This window comes from Sciurus vulgaris (assembly GCF_902686455.1).
Source record: "Sciurus vulgaris genome assembly, chromosome: 3".
NCBI lineage: Eukaryota > Metazoa > Chordata > Mammalia > Rodentia > Sciuridae > Sciurus > Sciurus vulgaris.
This window is the reverse complement of record NC_136463.1, coordinates 38,717,343-38,729,957: the sequence shown is the minus strand read 5'-3', so window position 1 is coordinate 38,729,957 and position 12,615 is coordinate 38,717,343. Positions and strand designations below refer to the sequence as shown.

At 44.4% G+C, this 12,615-nt stretch overlaps 2 protein-coding genes across 2 annotated transcripts; one reads left to right on the top strand and one right to left on the bottom strand.

Annotated features, from left to right (window-relative positions):
• Window positions 1-889: 889 nt before the first annotated feature.
• On the bottom strand, window positions 890-2,689 carry LOC306657016 (C-C motif chemokine 3-like 1). Its single transcript, XM_079132677.1, has 3 exons — window positions 2,534-2,689; window positions 1,766-1,880; window positions 890-1,399 (listed from the first exon to the last, which is right to left on the bottom strand). Exons 1-3 carry the CDS (start codon window positions 2,607-2,609, stop codon window positions 1,309-1,311), a joined length of 282 nt encoding a protein of 93 aa, XP_078988803.1. The 5' UTR covers window positions 2,610-2,689; the 3' UTR covers window positions 890-1,308.
• Window positions 2,690-10,334: 7,645 nt separating this feature from the next.
• On the top strand, window positions 10,335-12,185 carry CCL4 (C-C motif chemokine ligand 4). Its single transcript, XM_079132488.1, has 3 exons — window positions 10,335-10,616; window positions 11,112-11,226; window positions 11,807-12,185. Exons 1-3 carry the CDS (start codon window positions 10,541-10,543, stop codon window positions 11,892-11,894), a joined length of 279 nt encoding a protein of 92 aa, XP_078988614.1. The 5' UTR covers window positions 10,335-10,540; the 3' UTR covers window positions 11,895-12,185.
• Window positions 12,186-12,615: the final 430 nt, after the last annotated feature.

Genomic DNA, 12,615 nt, shown 5'->3' with positions numbered 1-12,615 from the left:
AGCCTCAAAAATGTTAGCAATTTCTTATTAATGAAGCTTTATTTATTGTAAGTAAACACTACAGAATGCTCTGCCTAATGGTATCTAAAGGATATGGAAATGACAACCCCCAAAACTGTGTAGCCTGGGAAGAGGGACAGAGGAGAGGGCAACACACTGATAATGCTGATCTTTTTCTAGCAACGAGACAATCCCTGGGAAAGAAGCAAACATCATCCACTGACAAGACAATCCCTGGGAAGGAGATATCCATCAAGCCTAAAATGACAGTCTCTGGGAAGAAGCCAAAACATTGAGCCTTCCCCAAATAGATCCTTTCCCAGTGACAGTACAAGAGACCCTGGAGAGAAAGAGAAGTGCTGAATTCTGAACCCCTCCATCCTTGCCAGGTAAAAACAAATTTCAAATTCTCACAACCTGTTTCCTGAATGCCCAAACTCAGATGTTCTGATGAAGTCTTCAATGGGTAAGTCATCTCCCAGTGCATAACCTGTTTAAACCCAGACCTCCCTGTATCAGGGCTATTTTCCATCCAGAAAGTGAGTCCTCCAATGCCTGACTCTGCTACTGAATAAAAGGCACAGCTGATCCATGAAGACTGCTCCTGTGCCAGTACTTTCATTATGGTGCTGAAACCGTTTTGGTTATTTTTGCTTACAGTATCAATTCAAAGAGTGAATTTTCCTACAGCAGCTACATTATGAGTTATGAAATATTTGTAGTTTGGAATGTTCCAGAACTGTGCCTCCCATGTAAAGTGGAGTGAAGGCAGTAGCCCCATTCTTCTCCCCGCAAGTCCCTCCAAGTCACATCTTCCTATTATTCACCCTTATTTCTCTTAACCAGTGATTCTGATTTTCTGGAAAAACACACACCAACTTAATGCCAGTTTTCTTTTTAAAAGAGCATCTTTATTATTTCACCAGCTGGACACAGCCCGGAGCCAAAGGACCCACTATGTATCTGTCAGTTTGACGGCTTTTATACCATGTCTGCCTGGAAGAAGCTAATGACAGTCATTCAACTGTCACCAAACAGTGTGAGCAAAGGGAGAAGGGATGAGTGGTAAAGAAGGTGCCCTGGGATCTTTTGGAGCAAAACAGTCACAAAATGAAATGAAAATTGAAATAAATTATAAAAATTAAATAATATAAATAAATAAAAATTTAAGTTAAGAGTGAGGCTGTTTAGCAATAACCAGCCCATAGGAGAGGTAGCTATGAAGTCACAGGGATGTTTCCAAGACACCGGCTCCTGCTCCCCAAGGTCCCTCGGAGGTCACTGGGTTCCTTGCTGCCTCCAGGCCACTCAGGCATTCAGTTCCAGATCAGCGACGTATTCCTCGACCCAGGCCTCGCTGGGGTCAGCACACACTTGCCGGCCTCTCTTGGTTAGGAAGCTGCGGGGAGAAACACAGGATCAACACATCTTGGGCTCATGGTGGTCCCTCCATCCCAACCCCTGTCCTGGGCAACTCAGAATTGCTCTGCCTATGTCACTCTAGAGAGTCTCCCTCACCAACTCAAGAGCCTCTCAGAGGATCCTGCCACCTCCTTCTTCTTGTCCCTTCTCTCTGGGATGGGGCAGCCTCCCTCACTCTGGACCCCAACCCCCGACCTCCACCACCAAGTCAGGTCACATCTAAAGAGCTGAATCCTATATATGTGATGGGCCCCACAAGAATGGGCCTGTCTAGGATTGCTAATCTGGCCTGCCTGTGCCCTTGGGGACTGTCCCCAAGGGTGGGCAGAGCACTGGCACTTACATGACACCTGGCTGGGAGCACTGGCTGCTGGTCTCAAAATAGTCAGCTATGAATTTGCGTGGAATCTGCCGGGAGACGAAGGAAAAGCAACAGGCCGTTGGGGTGTCAGCGCCAACTGTGGAGAAAGGGACAGAATGAGTTCAAGTCATCATTCAGAAGGAAGGCAGCCAGCGGCTGCATCCTGAGAGGGTGAGGAAAAGAGCCCTGTGCAGCTGGGGGCTGGAGACCAGGTCTCAGGAAGGCATTTGGGCATTTCTACCTAGAAACCTCCATATCTCTGTCTTCCTTTCTCTCTGTTCCCCTTTCTGACTCTTCACTGTGGGCTTTCTTTTCCTGTGTGATTTGATAGCCAAGCAGACTATTCTCCTATCTCTCTTCAGGGAATTTTGTTTGGTTCAAGAAATCATACCCCAGCAAAAGAGAAGTCTGGGACATCTATCTTAAGACATCCTGGGGAGACCTGGAGAGGTCTGGTAAATGAACCAGGTCTGGATTCTGCCTCTTGCAAACTCAGTTGTTTAGAGCTCCCTTTTTCCCCCTGTCTGTACAAAGAAGGAACCCCTGCCCCCACCCTGACTCTCAGAACTGGGGACTAGGAGCTAAGACCCCTTGTAAAGACAAAAGTCCTTCAGAGAAAGACCAAGGCATTGTGTAGCCCTTTAAGAAGTTTTCTCTTTTCTCCTGGGTTCTTGAGACCACAAGAAAAGACTGATGTGGTCTCCCTATGGCCAGAGAGTTGGGACACCCACCACAGCAGGGTGAACTCACGTGGTGCCGAGAAGACCTGATCGCAGAGAGCCATGGTGCAGAGGAGGACAGCAAGAGCAGCCGTGGGGACCTGCATGATGTTGAGCGAGTGATGGAATGTGGTTTCAAGTGTCAGTAGATCCAAGAAGGGTCTGGGTACTCGCTGACCCTTCTGTCCTTCTGTGTCCTTTGCTGCCTGTGTCCTTCTGGCATCTGAAGCCATCTCCCCTTCTCTTTATAGGCAACCCTGGCGGGTGGGGAAGTGGAATCTGGGGGTGCCAGGGGAAAATTTTAAGCATAGTAATGCTGTCATGCAGTTACACAACTCAGGGTCTTTGGTGACCACAGGAGCTCAGGATATCCAAGAATAGCATCTCTGAGCTGTAGGTCTCAGTTCTCAACTCATGACCTACTCTGGTTTCTTTTGGGGGAAATGGTTTCCCTGTGAGAGGGAGGAGAGGGGTGTCTGTCCAGAGCTATTCTTAGCTGATCCTTTCTCATAAGAACTTATTTATGAATGTCCTTTCCATTCCTGTTCGTTCCCACAGAACTGAAACGTGGTGCTTTCTCTGTCTCTGTAACCACATGGGGTTAGCTGTGGATGGTGGCAACTCCCCCTGCCCCCCAGATATTAGGTGCCTAATTAAAGAATCCCCAGCTGGAGGAATAGGAAGCGTGATGTCACGTTTCATCTGTCCATTCATTGAACAGTCATAGAATGACAAGGGCACTCAGTTACACTCTCGTTGGGGATCAAAAAGTTCCTTTAGGTGTGGGTGTCAGTATGTCAGGAGCTGTGTACCCCCAACCTAGAAAAAGTGTTTCTAGGAAAGAGTTCTACAGAGAAAGCCAGATATGGAGGTATCTTCAAACAAAAAGACCTCTGGCCTAGCATCATTCATGATTTTCCTCTGAAGGAATGGTAGAGTAAATTATGGCATGTTTCCTGGATTTTTTGTTATTAAGCCCTAAAACTGAGTGAAGTGGCATAAATATGACATCAATGTTAAAAAGTAAGATAAAAAATTGTACAAATTATACAAGGTGGAGAATTGTATGACTGTATGGAATTGTGTCTGTATTTCCATGCCTACCCTAGGCATGGGAAAAATAAAAAAACCTTAGAAATAAAAGCCCTGAAGAACTAATAATGCTTATATTTGTGTGATGGGTCTATGGTGTTTTTAATTTTCTTGGCTTCTTTTATTTTTTTTTCTTTTTCCAGATTTTTCTCATTTTATTTATCAAGACTGTATTACCTTCTAGCCAGCCACAAATTTTGGTTTAAAATATTTACATCACTGGGTGAAAAGTGAAGGTGTCATTAATTGTTTAATTTAAAATAAAAAATTTGGTGGGGTATCAAGGATTGAATTCAGGGGCACTCAACCACTGAGCTACACCCCCAGCCCTATTTTGTATTTTATTTAGAGACAGGGTCTCACTGAGTTGTTTAGTGTCCTGCCATTGCTGAGATTGTTTTTGAACTCTTGATCCTCCTGCCTCAACCTCCTGAGCTGCTGGGATTACAGGCATGTACCACCGTGCCCAGCTTAATTTAAAATAAATTTTGATAAATACACTGAAGTTCCTATCCAATGACCTTTGCTAGAACAAAGTCTTGTGTTTCTCATTTCTCTAAACAGTTTGCAGCATCCTATGTGATACTCAGGTAAATATTACCCAACTTGAAGCAGTTTTCTTTTCATATTCCTCTCAATGCAAAAAAGAGTGATGTAGAAAAAATGTCTACCCTCTCAGCCAAATCTACTTTTTTTCCCTTTTCTACCTTTTATTATTTTGTAATTAATACGCACACATCATCTTTTATGAGAAATGGGTTGAGTTCTTTTTGATGGCCTTTGTCCTTGGATGCCCCCAGTCTGGAATGGGCAGGTAGAGTACATAAGCAGGTATTCACAGCAATAGCAGAAAGTGCTAGGCTTGGTGTGGGGGGGGCACACTCTGTAATACCAGCAACTTGGGAGCCTGAGGCAGGAGAAGCACAAGTTCAAGACCAGCCTCAGCAATTTAGCAAAGCCCTAAGCAACTTAATGTGATCCTGCTTCAAAATTAAAATATAAAAAATGGCCGGGGATGTGGTTCAGTGGTAAAGCACCCCTGGGTTCAATCCCTGGTGCCAAAGGGCCAGGGGGAGAAGACGAAAGTGCATGCCAGGACTCCTAGAAGAAGAAAGAAAAGCTCAGAACACTATGAAGAGGGAGAAATGAGCCTCCTTGGGAAGATAGGCGAAGGCTTCGTGGAAGGGATGGAGTTTCGGTTGAATCTTGAAAACTATTTGGGGTTGGAACATGTGCAGATGGAGTGAGAGGTGTAGGTTCCCCTGATGCAAAGTCACAGGTGTGGCATGGAGGGCTCCCGAGCTCCGAGGGCAGAGTTCAGTGGAGCTGCTAGCGTGCGGGAATGGGTAACCAGGCTAAACGGAGCCCAACCAGGAAGGGCCTTGACTTTTCTCCAGAGGAATCAGAGTTGATCTGTCAGATGCCAGAGGACAAAGGACACCCCACCTAAGCAAATAAAGACCACACCTTCGGAATTCTGTCCTTCCTTAGTGTCTGTAGAGTTCCATTTTTAAACACACGTGGGCTCTGGGCTCTGTTTCTATCCTCCTTCTCAGTGATGCTAATGCAGGTAGTGAGGGAGGTAAAGCAAAGACAGAGGGCCGTGGGAGATTTCACTGGGATGATAGCAATCCTTGTATCTCCCCAAATTGCTATCGTTTCCAAAAACAAAACAAAACAAACAAACAAACAAAAAAGGAGTCATTATGGCTTATTTCACTAGAAAAGCCATCTCAGAGGATGTACTTTCCTCAGCCTACCCTCCCTGCCCACCAGGGCTCCGCAGGGGAACCACATTCATACATGATTAAGTTTCTGAGAGCCGGCATCTATGAGCTGGGGAGGGTGCGAAGAGGAAGTGGAAACAGCTGCATCAATGTTTCTGATCATGGACACTATCTACTTCCAGGATTACAGCACTCGCCAGTATATGATTAGTCATCTGAGTAAACTCCATTTCAAAAAGTTAGGTGATGTCCTACTGTTGATTTTAAACCAAATTCAGACCAAGTCTTATTGGTCGAGTCTACCTAACAAATCCCAGCACATAATGATGACATGAAAAATCTCTAATCTCTGTAACCTCACAATTTTGTTTTTAATAAAAGCGATATCTTTGTGTTTATATATTGGTAAGATTTTCCATATCAGTCCCCAAGCCAGGAAGCAGCCCTTTGCCATGTATTTGGGCTTGTGTGCATAGTGTGTGCTTAATACACAAGCTGATCGAGTAAAGGGAGTTCCAGAATGGCTGAATTGGGAGACTCTTAGGAATTTCCTAGGTGACAAATTGATGTTCCCAGGTGAAATGATTTGCCCACAGTCACACAGATGGAAATGGCCAGTTACTATTTCACTGTCTGAATTATTATTTACCAATGTATCCCCAAGGATAACCATAAAGCCCAAACGCAGTATAGCTTTTAAAATGTATTTTAGTTGTAGATGGACACAGTATTTTTATTTTTATGTGCTGCTGAGGATGGAACCCAGTGCCTCATACATGCGAGGCAAGTGCTCTACCACTAAGCTACAGCCTCAGCCCCGGAGTACAGTTTAATAAATATTTGGTAAAAGAATAAATCACAGATTTGGCTAACAACTAACAATATAGGTCATGTCTAAACTCTCATTACAGAGTTGGGAAGGGAAGTCTGACAAAGTCCACAGTGTCAGGTCTGGCTCTTTTGGGGAGCACCCAAAATTGTTTAGGTGGTGGAGACAGAAAGTAGCCAGCGGTCAACACAGTGGATCTTTACCACGGAGGGGCTTGCTCTGTGCCCTAGATTTCCAGCTCACTCCAGTCCCCTTGAGGCCCCTCCCTAGCACAGCGTCCCACCCATGAGTACAGGGAGTGCCCAGTGATCGATTCCTCTTCTCAGACATCCTAGCCTCAGACCGCTCTGCTTGCCTCCTCCTCGTGTGCCCGCTTCCCATGTTCCGGCCCTGCTGGATTGGTTTCCTCCAAGGCAGCCTTTCTCTAGGTGTTGACTTCAGTTCTCTCCTTCTGCAGCAGTGGCCCCATGGATCTCACCGATAGCAACACCGACACCCTTGTTTGGTCTAGCCTTGGCCTTTTTAATTTGGATGTGGTCCACGTAGTCAGGTTGCAACAGGCGTGGTCTCATTTCTCACAGAAACGGCATCCTGGAGGCCCCTTTCTAATGTCTGAGAGAGACAACATCTTATTATGCAGTCCCTTCTTTCTGCAATCAGTCCTTTCTTTCCTGTCCTGAGTTCTTGTCATTTTCTCTACTTTGTGTGTGTGAGCAGTACCTCAGGGCATACATCTTGGTAATGAACTCAGTCCTTTCCCTTGATTCCTTCTGTATTTTCTACCCAGTAGAAAGCATCCTTTCCTGTCAAGTTTCCAAGACGGAAACCTGGGAGTTGCCCTTGACCCCCGCCCTCTGCCTCTCCTACATCTACTCAATCTCCAGCTCTAGCCTGTTTTTGAAGTTAGGTGCATCCAACTGTGACCATGGCCACTGCTGCAGCCAGAGGTCAGGCCCTCACAGCTTCTCACTATGACCATTGTCCATGTTCTAGCAACTGTTTATCCTTCCATTTCCTCCTCTTTAGTCTGTCCCACCATACAGCATCCAATGTGATTTTGCTAAAGTGCAAATCAATCTCTGTATCCCTCTGTTAACATTCTTCAACTATTTGGCATTGCATCCAGCATGAACCAGAAGTTCCTCTGTGACCTGACACCTGATGCCCAGTGGCTTCTTTGGCCTGCAGCTTGCCTCCTTCAGACTTCCTCAAAACCAAGACTCTGGTCCTTCTGAGCTACCTGTGTTTCCTTAAAAGCGTCTCTTCCCTGCTGTTAATGAATGAGGTGTCAATTTGACCAAGCAGTTTCCTCTTCATGCAAACCACAGGCAGGGTGAACATGGGCAAATCCTGTGGCAGCCACAGGGGTTAATATTTAGAACACATATGAAAGACTATTATTTAATTCCCCAAGTTTTCTAAGAAAAAGAGATAAGTCCATGGATTTTATTGCTCAAAAGCAGATCTGTTGCAAAATGCAAAATTGAAAGATATTTCACATCACAATCACAGGGCTTTTAAATTTATCATAAAGCACATTTCCCTTTCTGATTTATTTAATCTCTAGAGCCAGACTTGCTTGATTTCATTTCCAAATCCATCAGTCTGTCAGCTGTGTGTTCTTTGCTTGGTTATAGACTTCTCTGTGCTTCAGCATCCTCATGTGTAAAAGGGGATAAAGTACCTACCTTAGAGGGTCACTGTGAGGATTAAATACATTAATGTCTGTGAAAGGCTTAGAATATTACTAGCTTGTAGTAAATGCTGTGTTAAGTTTTATCATTATCATTTAAAATTTTTAAAAATTTTAATGAAAAAAATTTAAATCAGCACATGAAAATTGTACATATTTATTCAAGTCTCATCTCAACTTATAATAGAGAAAAGCTTTGAACAAATTGAATGGACCAACCTAAATAGTAGAATAGTTAAATGTAAATTTTGTCATATCCATACAATGAAATCTCATACATTTATTAATGCTATTTTTTGAATCATGTTTGAGTTTTTAATAACATGGAAGAATATTAAGAAACAATAATAAAACATGTTAATTTAAGAAAGAATATTATATAGTAATAGTAAAATATAAAATTGGATAAAGAATGATAGCATAATTTAAATTTTTATTTATTTTTCCCTGTATTTTCTAATTTTTGTAGAGTACTTATATTTTTCATAAAAGAAAAAACTGAAATAAAAATATTTTTAAAAAGAAATGTAGGTCTTACATTTTTTGGACACTTTCATGAATCCACCATCATGAACCCCCAACATCTGACACAGATCTGACACATACTGTCACATAGCATAGAGTATAATTCTGTAAACACTTTACAGATTTGTGGGAAGCCATCCTTATTTAGCAGAATCGGACTAGGTTGAGCCATGGAATGCAGAGGCCTGATTTTTAGGAACTGCTGGTAGGCATGTGGCGCTGCATGGGAGTGATTCCCTGTCTCCTCCTGGAATTTTCCTCTTAAAGGATGGCTGCCCTAACTCCACCCTATCCTATCCATCACAGAAGAAGCTCCTCCCGGTCCTTGCCCCCTCTACCTGTATATTATAAATAAAGGAGAGATGGGCGAGTTGTAAGAAGCCAGAGCAGGTATGGCCAGACCCATCACTACCCTCTCATATGAAGAGTATTGGCTCTTGTGTGTCCATTGAGTAGATCAGTTTTTTGGGTAATAAATAGAAAAACTCCCAACATCCTCCTCCGACAGTTAACCCTTTCCTCCTCCACCCGGGTAGTGGCAGAGAGGACGCCCCCACAGAATTATCTTCTTCTTTTGCTTGAGTATTCCCTGTGATCTGCTTAGAAAGAGGCTAGAAACAACATAAAAACATAAAAGCATTAATTGAAGAAAGATGCTTCATAAGGAAGATTGACAGTATTCTCGGATCCACTAAGCCTGGTGAGGTTTGATGTTTCTCTCAGGAATGTAATGTGTCCAGAGTGTAGTGTCCCTAGAAGTCACTTCCCTGTGTCCTTGACAGCCAAAGAGCATGCTGCAGCAGGTGAGGAAGGTCCACTTCCACTTTAGAAAGAACAAGGCTGTTGGGTTCAGTGGTTGGAGTATGGTGGTCACTGATGAGCTGCTCCTACCAGCTCACAGTCCTGCAGGCTTCATTCTGAAGACCAGAACACCGGTTCCAAAAATAAAAGGGTTAGCACAGAAAGGGAAAGAGTTAAGCGCAGTTTTTTGGGAGAAGGTGGATAGAACGATAAAGTAAATGGCTTGCACTTTATCAAACGACTCTGAAGTGCCCTAGAATGCTGCTCCTATCCCATAACTCAAAAGCATTCAGGAGACTGGGCTCTGTCTTTTGACTCTTCTATTTTCTTAGAGCACAGCAGATGGCAATGGTGTGCTAGGGGCAAGCACGTGGGTCAGAGTAGCTGAGCCAAAGGTGGGTGAGATCTCAGTCTACTCATCTGAATGCCCCTCATTTGCCATGTTCTGCGCACCACTGCATCCCTGCCCTTGGTAAGCTTCTCCTTCTGTACTGGTCCCCAGCATTGCGAAACCAGCCAGGGATCGACAGGGGCACACAGGGCATTCCCTATGGACCGGGAATGCTTAGGTTACATAGTCTGTCAATGACACAGGTAAACTTATTGCTAGGTAGCCAATCCTATTTATACACTACAACATTCTTTGCCTGGGTCGTCCAAACTTAACTCTTACTGCTTTCTTTCTCTTGTTCTCTTATTGGTCCAAGAAAATATCCTGAAATCTTAGTTTCCTTTTCATTCCCTCCTTGTTCTAGGACTGGCTAACTGACCCCTTTCCTGAATGAAGTTCTGATTAGATGTGTCTCTGTGTGTGGAAGAACCCACAGGGAGGGTGGGGGGACAATGGTTTCTCTCTGCGCTCACAACCTATGTCTGTTCTGGAGACCACCGCCAACCTGGAAAGACTGACATGAAGCCTCCAGTTTCTGGAGGTGCCAACCATCCAGAGCAGCTTTGTTCTTGTTCACGAGCCCTTTCAAGCAATTATGATGTCTCATCCTTCCTCTCTGTTTGCTAATCGCTCCCCAGGCTCGGTCACTGTCTCTGGTGTACCACTTCCCTCTAGGGCACAGCCCACTTCTTCTCCCCTCCAACTCCCTTCTCTTTTTTTCCGTGATGACTTAGCCCTGGGCAAGAGAAACTGTGAGGAACTCTTCACTCTCTGCTAGGTTCAGTTTCTTTACTGGTGCCATGACATCATCTCTACCCTGGAAATTCCATGCACCCTCCTATACCTCCACCTCTGTCCCAGGCCTCAGAATCCCTATAAAGAGGGGTTTGCAACTCAGATCAGCACAGGACGTGGCCAGGTTCTGAAGCTTCTGAGCTCTGCAGTCTCAGCTCTAGGCAAACCTCTCCTCCACCAAGACCATGAAGCTCTGCGTGACTGTCCTCTCTCTCCTTGTGCTCGGGGCTGCCTTCTGCTCTCCAGTGCTCTCAGCACCAAGTAAGTTCACTGTTATTTCTAGGGTCAAGGTTGGAGCTAGGAGGGGACAAAAACGGAGCTGGGAAGATTTCCAAGTAGCCTGTTATTCAATGTAGTCTAGAAGACAGTCAATAAAACTTAAGGTCCTGTTTTCTTAAGAATTAACAGCGAACAGAGGAGGATGGGCTAGAAATCAGAAAGTTGAACAAGCTGTCTCTGACTACTGGCTTAAGCCTGTCCCTCTCTGTGCCTTGGTTTCCCCATCTGTCATACAAAGGGAGTAAGACATGTTCTGAGACTCATTCCAATCTGCTAGAACTCTTTCTCATCTTTGCTCAGGATTCCCTATTTAGAATATGAGTGCCACTTTGGGTGGGTGGGCATGGATATAGGGACCATAATTGGGGTTATGATAGCTCCACAGGGATGTTCAATGCAGGCCCATAATTAGAATCCAAAATGAATAACTCCTGTATAGATCTTCGAATTTGATCTCACATGCACCTTTCCTTCCAGTGGGCTCAGACCCTCCCACTGCCTGCTGCTTCTCTTACACCCTGCGGAAGCTTCCTCGAAACTTTGTGATTGACTACTTTGAGACCAGCAGCCTCTGCTCCCAGCCTGCCGTGGTGTGAGTATCTACCTCTGGGCTGCTCTGGGAGGCAAGGGTGAGGGGTGGGATTCAAAAGGGAGCCCATTTTGGGCAAAAGGTGATTAAGCAGGGGGAAGTGGTTCTCAGGGCTGAAGCTCTGCCAAGGCATCGAGGAAGCAGGTCATGGGGTCACTTTTTGAGTCCTGAAAGTGGCTAGGTGGCAGACAAAGGACAAGAAGCTGCTTCCTGGGGAAGAAGCTATCCAGAGGCCAGAAAGTCAGGAAAAGTCAAAATCATCATGAGACATAAGCAAATTTCTTAAAGAAGATCAGAAAATCATGGAAAAGATACTGCTAGGAAAAGGAAAGATATAACCATATGGATTACAAAGTCCACTGGTTTCTAATCTGGGAAATCCCTGGGGCTACAGATAAATCCAGTAGGTAGAAGTTATAGAAGTATGGTTCCAGGGTCATTCTAGAAGGATCCCATCCAATAGAGATGCCTAACATGAGCCACAGTCAAGCCGAGAAAGATGCCTACCACAGGCAAGAGAGGTAGTATTGAGGGTCCTCAATGGTCCCATGGGATTCTAATGTGTCCACTCTTTGTCCTACAGATTCCAAACCAAAAAGGGCAGGCAAGTCTGTGCCAACCCCAGTGAGACCTGGGTCCAGGAGTACATGGATGACCTGGAACTGAACTGAGCTGCACCAGGCTCAGGGGCAGGATGTCTTCAGTGAGATCACCTGAGACCCCTGCACTTCTCAGCAAGATGCACCTTATTCTCCATGTTCCCAACTCCTCTCAGAAACCCCTGTTCCTTCTCTTAATTTAATCTTTATTGTATGCTTTGTTATTGTATTTGGAGTTATTTCTATTATTTATGGACACATGTCCCCCATGGGGATGGTCCACCCATGACTTCTCTGCTATTGTGGATACATGGATAATGCAGTTGATTCCAGGAATTTTCATAATAAAATGTTTTTTCTTTGTTTGCAAATGTAGACTTTCTTTGTGATTTTTAATTTGATTTTTGGTGAAGGGAATTGCCTGGTACTCTTAGTTGGGACAAACTACAGTTTCAAAAACAGAAAGTCTGAGCAATTACGAAGTCTTTAGCAATTACTAAATCTAATGCTCTGTTGCCCTCTATTTTACAAGTGTAGAAAAAAAAAGAGGCACAGAGAGGTCAAGTGACTTTTTGAGGTCGTCTTGGGAGCACCACGAAAGGATGATCCAAAAGGACAGCTGTGGTGCTAGGGGTTATGAGTTTAACTTTCCGTGGGGAAACTATAGACAGGGGCAGCAGCATACTGTAGAGGAACAGGAAGTTGTTCAGAATCAGAAAAGCAACTTCATCATCTTATTACCTGTAAAACATTGGTAAAATTATTTTGCCTTACTGGACCTCCATTTTTCTAC